Source organism: Cryptomeria japonica, chromosome 7 (assembly GCF_030272615.1).
Source record: "Cryptomeria japonica chromosome 7, Sugi_1.0, whole genome shotgun sequence".
Classification (NCBI taxonomy): Eukaryota; Viridiplantae; Streptophyta; class Pinopsida; order Cupressales; family Cupressaceae; genus Cryptomeria; species Cryptomeria japonica.
The window spans coordinates 401,427,380-401,440,613 of record NC_081411.1 but is presented as its reverse complement, the minus strand read 5'-3'; the positions used below and the strand labels follow the sequence as shown (position 1 = coordinate 401,440,613).

Here is a 13,234-nt window from a genome sequence, read left to right as displayed (position 1 = left end):
GATAAAATATAAATAGATTTTAATATTACAAAATTAACTATATTAAATATAAATATTTGCATGCATCATTGTATAATTTAATTAGGTACATAATGTTGTTGAATCTCTTAATTTTTTAATCCTTTGAACAATTGGTACTCACTTTACATTAATCAAAGTTTTTTATTACAAAAAAAACAGGTTTTGAAGGGACCTGAAACCCTTTACAAAAGGTTAGAACCATAATAAGACATGAAAAGATTAACAGTTAAACAAAACACTACCCACAGAAAAAAGAAAACAAAGACAACATCAACCCAACAGAAACCAAGGAAAGAAAAGGGGAGCTATCCCAAATTATTCAAAGTCTCAGCAACCTCTGCCTCTAGTTGATTCATATTCTGAGCCACTTTCTTCAAATCCTAGATGTCCTACAGGGGTGCCGTCCTTTTCAAATTGGCATGAGTTCTCTTACTGGGACCCATAGACTCCTCATTACCTTTTTCCTTCTCCAAATCCAAGTCCACAACTAAATTACCCTGATAGCCCTTTTCAAGATTCACCACCACGGTATTTATGTTGTCTGCAGTGGTCTTGATAACATTGTGGTTGAGAGACATAATGGAATGGAGGGTATCTTTTATGCTATTCAATCTCTTCTCAAAAGCCGCAATATTATGCTCATAGTCTTTTTTGATATTTTCCATGGTTTCAACAGTTTTAGAAAGGTAATCAATAATAGAAATTTTTTCTTCCTTTGTCCAAAGCTCACTGCCTTTAGTGCTCTGCCTGCCATAAGAACTCTCACCTCCAGTTTCCAACATTTCCATGTTATTGTTTATAACCCTCTTCTTTAAATTTAGGTTCTTAATCTCATGAAAGGTCCACTTCATAAGTCGAAAAAAATCCACCGCCCCATTTCTTGCTATGGCCAAAATATTAGTAGGGAACTCTTGATCCAAATTTAAGAGGCGAGAATCAATATTCAATTGAGTAGGAAAACGAGGTCTACTTTCCCCATTCATAGAAGGATAAGAGTTATCTAAGTTCAGGGGAGATGGGGAGCCTTGGTTAGCTTGTTCAAAGGAAGATTCCCCAAAAGCCAAAGATTTACCCTTGAACAAAGGGCGAGCCTTAGACATCTTGTTACCGCATTTGGTTCTAGAACCAAGGGTTGGGAAACAATGTTATCGAACTCCTTAACCTTCCCCTTCCCAGTAGGTGGGGGGTTGTCAAGCTTATTTTTCTTTTTCCCCTTCTTTGGAGGAACAAAGCTATCTTCCTCCATATCCATATTCCAATCTTCATCATTGGAACTGTGGGTCTCTGAATCCTCAACCCCCAAAATGGAAATAAGGGGGGAATTGGGCTTAGCAGAATTGGCTTTAAAATGCTCATAAATCAAAACCAACAACCCCTCAAGATAAACAAGATTAACACTAGGGTTTTCTCTATGCTTTGTATTACTAGCACTAAGGGAAGCTAGGATATAGAAGGGGAAAGAAACCCTCACCTAGTGTCTAAAATAATTGAGTAAGACGAAATGGTGCATGAAGACTCTCAAGTAGCGACCATCCATGGTGATATATTACATGACCACCTTTAGCATATCCCTCCAAAGCGGCTTGATGGTGGTCGCATCATAGAAACTTGTTTTTCTTGGCCAACATTTTCCTTTCCTTGTCAGTTTTGGGAAATTTATTCACCGCCAAGTCAGAATATTTTTTGTCTCTGTAGAATTTGAGCCCCTTGGTAGATAAACTAGTCACTTCAACAATTAAGTTATCATCAATTACCACAGACCTCCCGAACAGAGTAATTTTTCCCTCATTCCACCCTTTGACAAAAATCTTAGTTACTTTAGGATCCTAGTCATGTAGCGTAACAATGTTGGGCGTTAATTCCCCCTTCTCCAGATAGTCGGGTTGGCCCTTAGCCCTTCATGGTCCACAAGTTCGGCATGACCTCTTTCTTCTCCCATTTTAGTGATACAGAGCCCTCAAGTAAAGAGTGGTTTAACATAATGTGCAACCAAGTTAAAAACCAAAAGAGCTCTCGAATAACCCAGAAAACGTGCAATCAATTATGTGAAGGATCTCTTCTAACCTCGTCATGATAGCCTCCATGAATAGTAATAACGGCATTGCCCATCAACGAAATTAGTAATGTGATGAGATACTTCCACATATCCCGTGTGATCTATCATATCTAAGAAGAGCCCTGACTTTGTCCTCTAGGTTGTCTTTAGTAGTCCATGTCATCCTCTCCTTAGCTGTCACTCCCTTGTTGGCAAAGAAATCCACCATCGAGTTGGCCTCCCTATAAGAATGGGAGATAAAAAAATTCTTCAAAAGAAAGAATAATCTCTTTTGATAAATTTATCCATCCATGTATAGTTCATGGGGTCTTATTATTCCATTTGAGGCACTGGATTATACTGTTAGAGTCCCCTTCAAGCCGGACTTTTTTACAATTAACTTGATGGGCAAGCAAGAAGGCTTGATAGGCCCCAATGGCTTCAGCAAGGTGGTTGGTCTGGTTACCAATGGGGAATGCCAATATAACCTACTTTACATTAATCAAAGTTACATAAGAGTGACTCTCTTCATTTTTGTAGCTCCCATTTTAAAGTTCGTATACATTGAACCACAATGTTGTTAGATGAGAAAACAATAATTTGTAACTACTTTGCTACATAACAACTAAAAAATAGATTTCTAAGAAAAATGTTAAAACTTCAATTTTTATTTTTCTTGATCATAGGTTGTCCAAGATAAACATTATAATTGATTATTTTTAGTATTTAAGTTTATAAATTTGAGATAGGGTGCAAATAATTACACATACCCTACCTTGCTACTACAAGAGCAAGAGCAATTGGAGGCAAGCTTCTTCATTATTTCTAAAAATGTAATATGGATTTTTTTCATTTTGGAATAGCAATCGAAGGAGAATATGAGCTTTTTGCTAAGGCCTTCTATTGATTTGACTAAAGACATTATTGTAAATATGAAGCCTCGTATTTTAGTTTTACCAATATTGATTGTGGCTTTATTTAACCGTAAACCTTGTCATTTGAAGTATTTTATGCTTTATGAATTCAATGAAGATAGACTGAAGTCTTTCCAAGGAAGCACTGACCCAATGAAAAGTAGGTTTGAGCATCATCATGAAGCTAACTTTATGCCTAAACATTGCAAATATTTGGAACTGCACGGGATAGATTTCACTCCAAACGTGTGATTGTTCATTATTTTATTTTATTTTAATTTCATTATTTTATTTTATTTTAATTTGGTTTTAGAGTGACTGACAAGATGACTTCTGTGATGGGGTATTATGAAGTCCTCAATTTGGAGGATCTGCCAACATATTCACAAGCAAGCATATAAATTTTTGGGCACTGGTTAACTTGGGCGTGAAAGATCAAACACCCTGTGTGAAATTTAAACAAAAGAAAAGGCATACCATGGAAACAACTAAATCAGTTAAAATCCTTATTTTGTGAAAGCCATCAGCAACTATTTTTCTTAAGCAAAGAAACTTGACAAACTTTTGTGGATATATCCTTTAATTTTCTTAAATTGCAAATGATAAAGACTAGAAATATTAGACTTGGATATGATCATGTCCAAAATGACTCAAAGGTTGGCTACAACAGAGTCAATCTTCAAAATATATTTCAGGTTGCAGAATCTGATTCAAAATATCATTAAGATGTTAAAGGAAAATGAAAGAAATATATTAGAAAGGAACAACCTTACAATATTCTCTGCAACACCCTTGGGAACAATCTATCCCTTGGTGAATACTGTGATTTCTAGCAAAATGATCCTCAACATCTTCAAAACTCATTCCACTTCATCTTCAATGTATTCATTTTGTTGTCTATTATTACAAGGATATCTCTACTCAGCTGTTCCTAAATTCAGTTGATGCCCAAAGTTTCTTGGCCCTGGTGATTCATTAGAGATATGTTGTTGTCTTTGAGAGTGCAATGAGAAATTGTTATAAGAGTACAAATAGGAGAAGAGCACCAGTAATTGAGCATGTATAAATTGTTGTGATGGTTGAAACTTTTTGTTCTAATAATAGTACAAATGAAAAACTATTGTTTAAAACATAAAATATCAATTTTTGTGTGTTTATATATTAATAATTACAATACATTGCACCAATAGTTATAACTTTAAAGTTGTTATTCTTTTGAAATGTACCATCAGTTATAAAAAGTAACCAATCATGTGATGCCACATCAACTGCACAAGTATAGGGGCCTCTATTGCACATCTATTGGTCTCACTTTTTGGGGGGTTGTTTTGGACACCTTGGCAAAAAGCATGCTGATATGGCACCATACTTGATGATGTGGCCCTGAAACCTTAGTTATAAGTAGGGGACTTGCCAAGTAATATGCTATAAAAAAATGGCAGTGATTTGAAATTTCCATGTAAGATTTTGAGAAGCACAAAATTAAGATGCACAACTACTAGGTCCTCTCCCTTAATCGCTTATATATGTTTCTTTACGTTGCATAAACATACATGCCCTATTATAAACCTGCATTTCATCTTCTTGTGGAGAAGTCACCAAATATCTTCCATAATATCTCGTCCATCAAGGTATTTAATTAATTGAGTGGCAGACATCTGAATTGTTGAATTCTCATCAAAGTATTTAATGAATGCAGTGGGGGCCATTTGGATTGCTGAATTGCTATCAAAGTATTTAAGGGAATGGAGTGGCGGTCACCTTAGTTGCTGAATTGCCAAAGATTATAGGTGGTGCCTGTAAGGTGCATATTCATCCAAGGAACACTTTGTCTATAATTTAGATGGGAGTATGTCCTAATAAAATGAATTTAAATTTATTTTCAAGAATTTGAATGTTTAAACTGCTTGATATTAAACTTTGTTTCCGATAACCTGAAAACTGTTGGACAACGGATGAAACCTGTTTGCAGGCGTAAGACAGGTTTTTCCTAAATTGTGGAAAAGTAAGTTCACAATGAAAAAGCCTATCGGTTAAAAATGGTATGGCTTATGAAGGCCTTATGAAATATTTCTACATTATCTAAGAAACTACACACTCAATGTTGTATCTAGAGTATGTTGTGTAGAGAGGTTGATACTAATGTTTAGAACCACTTGATATCTCCAAATAGAGGCAAGGAGGTCCTATCTTGTTGTACTTATTGGATTTTTATATTTGACAAGTCAAGATCAACGTCCATGGTTATGTGGAACTTTTATGATTTATTTGTACATGATAAGTGAAGGACTACATGTTTTTTACTTTAAACCTTGGTCAAAGGGAATGTAATAAAGAATACTTGATAAAATTTGAAAGGTGTGTTCCAAGTTGTATGAATGTTTACATTACCTAATTATAATTGAAAAGAATAATGATCTAATTTCAATTTTATTCAATAACTTGACTTATTTGTTTTTCTAGATTAGAGCTAGGAAATCTTAATTCAACTTAGAATTCATACCTAATAACATGCAATACTTTTGAGTAGTGCGTGCCTTTATCAAGCTAACATGTTTTAAGTCATTAAAATCATCCTCAAGAGCACCATCTATGACATAGGTGTAAATCAATTCAGTTTTTATTCTTCATTATTGATTAGCTAAGATTAAGTTTATATCTATGTAGTCACACTTGCATTGGCTATATTTATCATTTATGCTTTTGTATTGGTGTTGACAAACTAAATGATTAATGATATCAAGTTTCCATAATCCATAATGAATTAATGCGGATGCTTTTGGATTAGAAATGTAATCCAAAAGTATCTGTATTAAAACTAAATGATATTGATGATTTAATACATGTTAATGTTTAGGTACAAAAGGATGACATCAAGAGTACTATTAGATCATTTTTTCACGCCAAGGGAAGGTCTCATTCTTTAGCTTATATTTATGCTTACTAATTATTTTTTCAGCTTGAGGAAAGGATACGAGGATGGAAAAGCTTATACTCATTGCAAGATAGTTGCAAAAGAGTTGATTGTGGGACTAGAAAACTAAGAAAACTTTTTTTTGGTCTACTAGTGGTATCGATGGTGCTATATGAATGTGAAGCTTGGGGTGGAAACACATTAGCAATGAAGTGGAGACAAATAGATGGATTACAAAAACATCTAATAACAAATAGCCTCAAAATAAAATCATTTGTTCCATATAAAATTGTCTTAGCTAAGGCTAAGGTCAAGGTCTTTCCTATGGAAGCATCGGCTATGCCATGGAGCTACCCATTGGCCCAAAAAAATAGTAGAAGAGAAATTAGACAACAAGAAGGGCACGTGGATAAAACAAAATGACAAGTGGATGAATAAGTAGAGTATTAGCATAAAAAAGTGCCCACATAACAATGCGGAAATTAAAAAGTATGTGCAAAGACAATTCATAGAAAGCATGTGGACAAGGCAACTTGGGAGGAAAAAAGAATACTATATTAGACACTTCAATCTCACATATGACCATGCACAAAAGAACTACATATAAGCTGAAATAAAATGGAAAGCAAAAATGTTAATGGCTTAGCTAAGAACAATTTTGCATCAACTTAGGTGTGAAACCAAAAGGTGGATGATACCTAAAGAAGAGTAAGAAGATATAAGGTGTTTCTATTGTACTTTTAAAATGGTGGAGACCAAATGACATTACATCATGGAGTGTTCGGCCTACAAGGATATTCAAATCAACTAGATCGAGACTCTAAACATGGGCTCCCTAAGTGACATGTTTTAAGAAAAGAGGATAACAAAAGTTGTAGATTACTTGATTGGAAAATATAATAGAATATCCAAGATACAAAAAGAAAAGGGGATTGGAGGAGCAATTGGCAGTCCTAAATGACAAGACTATCTCAGTAGGAATGGATCAAGAATCCTTTGAACAAGAAAATGTCTTACTCATGGAATATGAGGATATCCTTTCAAAAGAAGAAATCTTTTGGAAGCAAAAGTCCAAAGAGAATTGGCTCAGAATGGGAGATAAAAACACTAAGTTCTTTCATAATGTTACAAAGATTCGCAGGAGTAAGAATTGGATCTCTAAATTGGAGACAAACCAAAATCAAACCATAGAGGATCCTGAAGAGATCAAGAGAGAGATTATAACCTATTACTCCAGCTTACTAAACAATACAGAAGGCTCCCACTTGACAGAACAGAAAAAGTTTTTGGATCTGATCCCAAAGATCATTTCAGATGAACAAAATCAGAATCTAAATGAGAAGATCTCTTTGGAAGAAGTTTCTCAAGCATTAAACCAGCTACCTTCTGGAAAGGCTCCTGGTCCGGATGGCTTCCCCTCATATTTTTTCAAGAAGTGTTGGCATATATTGGGTCAAGAACTTACAAAATCTTTAGAATGCTCAAGAAGATCAGGTAAACTACTCAGAGAAATCAACAACACGTTTATTGCCCTTATTCCAAAAAAGGAGAAAGCATCAAAACTAGGAGACTTTAGACCTATCTCTCTATGCTCCACTGTATACAAAATCCTTTCAAAAGTCATGACAAACAAAATGAAGCCTCTTATGGACAACATTATATCAGAAGAACAGATTGGTTTTGTTCCTAGTCGTTCAATTCTTGATGGGGTCATTGTGGCATAAGAAGCAATCCACACTCTTCAAAGCACGAATAGACCAAGTATGATAATTAAATTAGACATTTCAAAAACTTATGATAATGTTGATTGGCGATTTCTTTGTAAAATTATGCAAGCCTTTGGCTTTGCCAAACAATGGATCAACTGGATCTATGAATGCATTTCTACACCAAAATTCTCAATTCTGATAAATGGGAAGCCGGTAGACTTTTTTCCTTCTTCAAGGAGCATTTGGCAAGGAGATCCTATATCTCCATTCCTCTACATCATAATGGGGGAAGCCTTAGGGAGGGCAATAAAAACAAGACAATCCAATAATCTAATAGAGGGAATCAAAGTAACCACAAACTTTGTTTGTCACACATTAGCAATTTGCGGATGATAATCTTTTATTGGGTGCTGCAAACGTCACGGAAGCAATCCAATTGAACCTGCTATTAGAATCCTTTGGAAAGGCCTCAAGACCAATAAGCAACAAAGAAAAATCCAAAGTTTTCTTTTTTTCCACTCCAAACCTCTTACAGGCTAAGATTCTAAGGATCCTCAGATGCAGAGCGGGAACTCTTCCATGTATACACCTAGGCATTCCAATGGATCGAGGACTAAGGAATAGCAAATTCTGGGATCCTCTAAAGATAAAGATGGAGCAGAGCTCAAACTCCTGGAAGGGGAAGTGGCTCTCATGGGCTGGTAGGCTAGTTATGATTCAAATAGTGATTTCGACCCTACCCATCTACTTATTATCCATCTTATCTTTAACAACTAGTGCAAATTCATACATAATAAAGAATGTGAGAAATTTCTTTTGGCAAAATATCGAGGAAAAACACAGAATTGCCTTAATTGCAGGGGATAAAATAATCAAACCCAAGACAATGGGGGATTTAGGAATCAAAGATCTAAAATTGCAAAACAAAGCCTTAGGGGCAAAACTAACTTGGAAGCTTATAAAAAACCCAAACACCACATGGGTCAGGATGTTGGCAACGAAATATCTTCCAGATCAGGACCCTCATAATCTTCTCAGAACAAACAATTTTTTGAAAGGATTTAGAACTTGGAACTTCATTGTTTCTAGCAGAAAACTGATTTTGGACTCCATCTCTTGGGATATTCATGATGGAACCTCTAGTCTTTTTTGGGATGACTCATGGGGAGGATATCCTAGCATTGCAAATTCTCTCAACATTCCAACAATAGAGCATTGGTTTAAACAACATTGGGGAGTCTGAGTCAGTGACTACATAGCAGTGGAAAGATCTTCGAATATTCAATGTTAGAGGTGGAAGTCAATGGACGGATTGCCTATCCCAGGGGAAGAATTGGACCAACTCTTAGACCTGTTAAAAACAAGAAATATCAACCCTAGAAGAGGGAAAGATACTCTAATCTAGGCTTCCTCTAAAAAAGGCAGTATAACTTTAAATATGGCTACAAAGTTTTAGTCAGTGCTCCAAATCAAGATGAACAAAATATTTCAATTAAATTGTTCTAAAGCAACAAGATTATTCCAAAAGCAGGGATCTTTGCATGGCTAACTTTCCAAAAAAAATCTTAATTGCAAAAAAGTTCACCAAAATGGGATATGAAGGACCATAGAGGGGCATTATGTGTAAAGCCGAGGCAGAGACAGTGGATCACCTTCTCCTGAATTATTCCTTTTCCTCAAAATGCTGGCAATGGCTTTGTGCTAAATTGGGGTGGATCTTAGCTCTGTCGAATGACATAATTTCTCTTTTTCAATGTTGGCCTCTCCCTTCAAAGGAAAGTACACTGAGTCAGATTTTGGAAGTCTCACCGTCCTACCTTGTCTAGGAAATTTGGAAAGAAACGAACCATAGGCTTTTTGATAATAAAGCCAAAAGGTTTGAATCAGTCCTAAATTCAATAGAAACGACAATTATGGAGACAATAAACTACAAATTAGCTTTCTCAATGGATTCATCCAAACCTTTCTCTTCCTGGGATGAAAGCATAAAGAAAAATTGGCAGGGAATCAAGATCTCTCCCTCTTTCGAGCAAAAATCCAAGTCTAGAAAGGAAGCTAATTGGACCCATCCAAAGCCCGGTTGGTCAAAACTAAATTTTGATGGTGCTTCTAAAGGCAACTCAAGCCCTTCAGGCATAGGATATGTGATTAGAGATCACTTAGGAGCAATCATAGGGAAAATGGCAAAGCCATTACCACCAGACACTAATAACATAGCAGAATTTAAACCTCTACAACTAGGATTGATGGATTGCATCAAACATGGATTAAGAAACATCATAGTGGAGGGAGACTCGGAGATAGCAATCAATGCAATTAAAAGACAAAAAACCCCGAATTGGCGGCTACAGGCAATTCTGGACAGTATATTAGAAAACTTGGCAAAACTGGAGCAATATGAGGCAAAGCATATCTTCAGAGAAGTGAACATAGTAGCAGATGTTCTCTCTAAAGCAACAATAGAGGGTGCTTATATTCATTGGTGGGATCAGGGAGTCAGATAGCAAGACTAACTAGGACATGTTAATATTGCAGATAGGCTCCCCTCGGGATTGATGAGTGAAAGGAAGGGCGATCAAAGAAAACGTGAAGGTCCTGCAGATCTTCCCTTTCATAATAATTATTAAAGTTTATCTATGGCGCTGAAGTCGGGGAATAGTTATTTTTTCGAATTTAAATTTGACCTTTCTTGGCAACAAAGAGGGCCTGGCAATAGTGACGTCACATAGTCGTGCCTTCAAAACAAGTGTAACCTTTTCCGTTCCCCAAAAACCAACTGGTGATAGCCGTCATTTTTAGCTCAAGGCATGCGTTGTCAGCAATTTAGACATCATTTCAGAGACAAGGAGATTTGGCTCGATTAGGGACAAATATCCTTCGCCACCTTTGTCGGCGAACTTAATGCAAGCAACTCCTCATTAATATGCATTAAAGAAAGTGTTGCCTTGGTTTTGCTTTTCTTTCTCTGCAAGTTTTTTAATCTTTCCTAAACTGCGAGGGACCTCATCGAAGACTAAATTGTTTCATACTTTTCCTGACTAGAGCCTCTGAAATTGCAAGCCATGTCTGGTTAGGAACTGTATGGGTTTATCATGAGTGTTTATCCAAGACCCATCTCATTCTTCAGAGAAGACACTCCTATTTCCCTCTCAGCTTCCACGCGCCAAATCTCTTTCAGGAAAATAACAGATTTAAGATTGAAGCAACTATTGCTTCACCCAGAGCCAACGACCATCTTGGCAGTAAAGATGATTCTGGGAAATGGGCATTTGAGCAAGGAGGAATATCCTCGCAACAATACAAACATATCATCTAGGTTTGTCGCATCTTTGCTAGATTTGAAACTGGCCAAACAAGTCGTCTAGATCCTCAAAAAGAAGTTATTCCCAGATGAAATCTTGCTTTCTCAACAAGGCACGCCATGACTCAGGAGCACCTCGGCCAAGTGAAAGAATCCTGTTCAATGTTCTCGGGAAGCTAATTAAGTATTATCCATTTTTGCTAGACCTTAAAGGGAAAGACCTGGACAATCATAGAGAATTCACCAGAATGGGGCTCATATACCTTAAGTGGCGATACATGGGTGAGAATCCAGAAGATCTGGGCAGGGAGGAAGAACTTCACGAAGTTGCAAGATTAAATGGAATCCTGCCACCAAAAGTTGAAGAAGAGGAGCCCCAAGTTGAGACGGGAAGGAGAGGAGGCGGCAGACGATTGGGTCGTGGATTTGGTCACGGCTGAGGCCGGCCTCCATGCAGAGGCCGAGGAAGAGGCAGAACCCCGACTCCCCTAGCCGAGCCTCTTGAGGAAAATTGAAAGATAGGTTTTAATTTTTCTGGTTTTTTTATGATTGAACTTTTAAAGCCTATAGCTAGCTTTTGGTTTTTTAAGTTTTTCTTGATTATAAGATACTTCGGAAAAGTCTTTAATAAACCTACTACTAAACTTATTTTAGAAAGATAATTTTGATGTTCGTTGCCAAAAGTTTTTTGATAGTTTTTTGGAATGAAGGAAAAGTTGTATAGGGTTTTTGATTTGCCTTGAAATTTATTCTCTTTCAAAATCCAGAGAATGGTTTCAATTGCAAACATCAGGTTTAAAATCCTCTCTGATTTTTTAATGTATACATTGTAATTTTTCAAAATGAATATATAGATTTGGCTCTGCCTTTACTGATTAAAAAAAAAAAAAAAGGATTACATACTTGCAATGTCACGGGTCTATTTTGTTTTTGAACTTTCGTACTGGCTATCTGCGGGTCTTATAGGTTATTTGAACACCATTCATTCATTAACGATGTAGGAATTATGACGGTAGTAGTTTTTAGAAAATGTACCCTAGTTTTTACAAGTTATTAGATGTAATCCTCTGAAGTTGCTGAATCTGAAAGGGCTGGTTCAAGCAGTAAGAGGGCAGAATTTTGTCGACCCAGTAGCAAACACAAGAAGTTTGTTACTAGATACTATCGTAATCATATTCCAGCTTTTCCTATTCCTGCAGACTTATGTTGTATTGAACATAACAAAATGAGTGAGACTAAGGCCGTTCAAGGTTTTTTGATGATTGAGAAGTCATAAAAGATGTGTCAAAAATGTTGCCCAACTGATTCCAACTGTTACAAACGCCACAATACCAAAACCTACCCATTTCTGCATGCAAATCAATTCAGAATCCGATTCTGGGACAAATTAAATTTTGAATTGGCTTATTTTCTTGCTAATTTGGTAACACTAACAATAATAAGCATTGCTCCTTTAAGAAACTAAATATTGAATTAATATTTGGGGCAACCGTTATTAATAAATTCACTTCCAGCAGAGTAGTTACGTAAACCAGTAAAAATAACAGCAGAGCTATTATACAGTTGTCTAGAAGTTCTCTCAATCACTATATAGATTGTAGAAATTTAATGTCTTTTAAGAATACATAGCTCCAATAATTCAAATATTGATACATATTTTAGGCCTCCCTCTATGGCCACCATTTAGATGAATTGTCATTATTTTATTCACTTTCTCAAATCTCCTCCTCCAGCTCTTTCTTTAACTACTATATGTTGTGGAAACTTGAATATGTCAACCAAAATGTTTGTTGGAAGAGTCGCAAATTGTATGACAGAAGATTTAAGAATCTATGTTTACAATATGTACGAAGAAAATATTAGCTGTATTTTGAGGACAGTTTCAAGTATTTTATCTCATGGAGGTATGAGTTAATAAGAGTAACATAAACTGACATGTCAGAAAAGTGCGACAATTTTTTTAATTTTTAGAAGGTATTGTCATGAAGTTGGTATCATTAATGTTGCTCTTCAAATTCAACATCTTCTGATGGAACCTCTCTTGTGTACATTAGTTACTAGCATTAATATTTTGAAACAACGCTCAAGTATTCCATCCATAACCTCTTAAAAAATTGCAGATGACAGACTGAGCAGTTTGATAGATTCCAACTGTTTAAGTCTCTCTCAAGGATTCTCAGCAACATCCACAGAGAACATTTATGGTAGAGTACAAGGATACCAAAACAAATGAATTTTTGAACATTTATGGTAGAACACACCATGGGTATGGTAAAAAAAATGTGTCAAAAAAAACAAAATAATTTCTGAGAATGTTGATAACATGTTGATGAGGACACC

At 35.9% G+C, this 13,234-nt stretch overlaps 1 protein-coding gene across 1 annotated transcript; it reads left to right on the top strand.

The window, feature by feature from the left end:
- Positions 1 to 9,506: 9,506 nt before the first annotated feature.
- On the top strand, positions 9,507 to 10,097 carry LOC131856799 (uncharacterized). The gene has a single exon (XM_059208725.1). The coding sequence runs from the start codon at positions 9,507 to 9,509 to the stop codon at positions 10,095 to 10,097; it is 591 nt and encodes a 196-aa protein (XP_059064708.1).
- The last annotated feature ends 3,137 nt before the right edge of the window (positions 10,098 to 13,234 follow it).

Bases quoted from the DNA above. Each gene is read 5' to 3' on its own strand.
- LOC131856799 (XM_059208725.1), top strand. From the start codon at position 9,507: ATGGAGACAATAAACTACAAATTAGCTTTCTCAATGGATTCATCCAAA.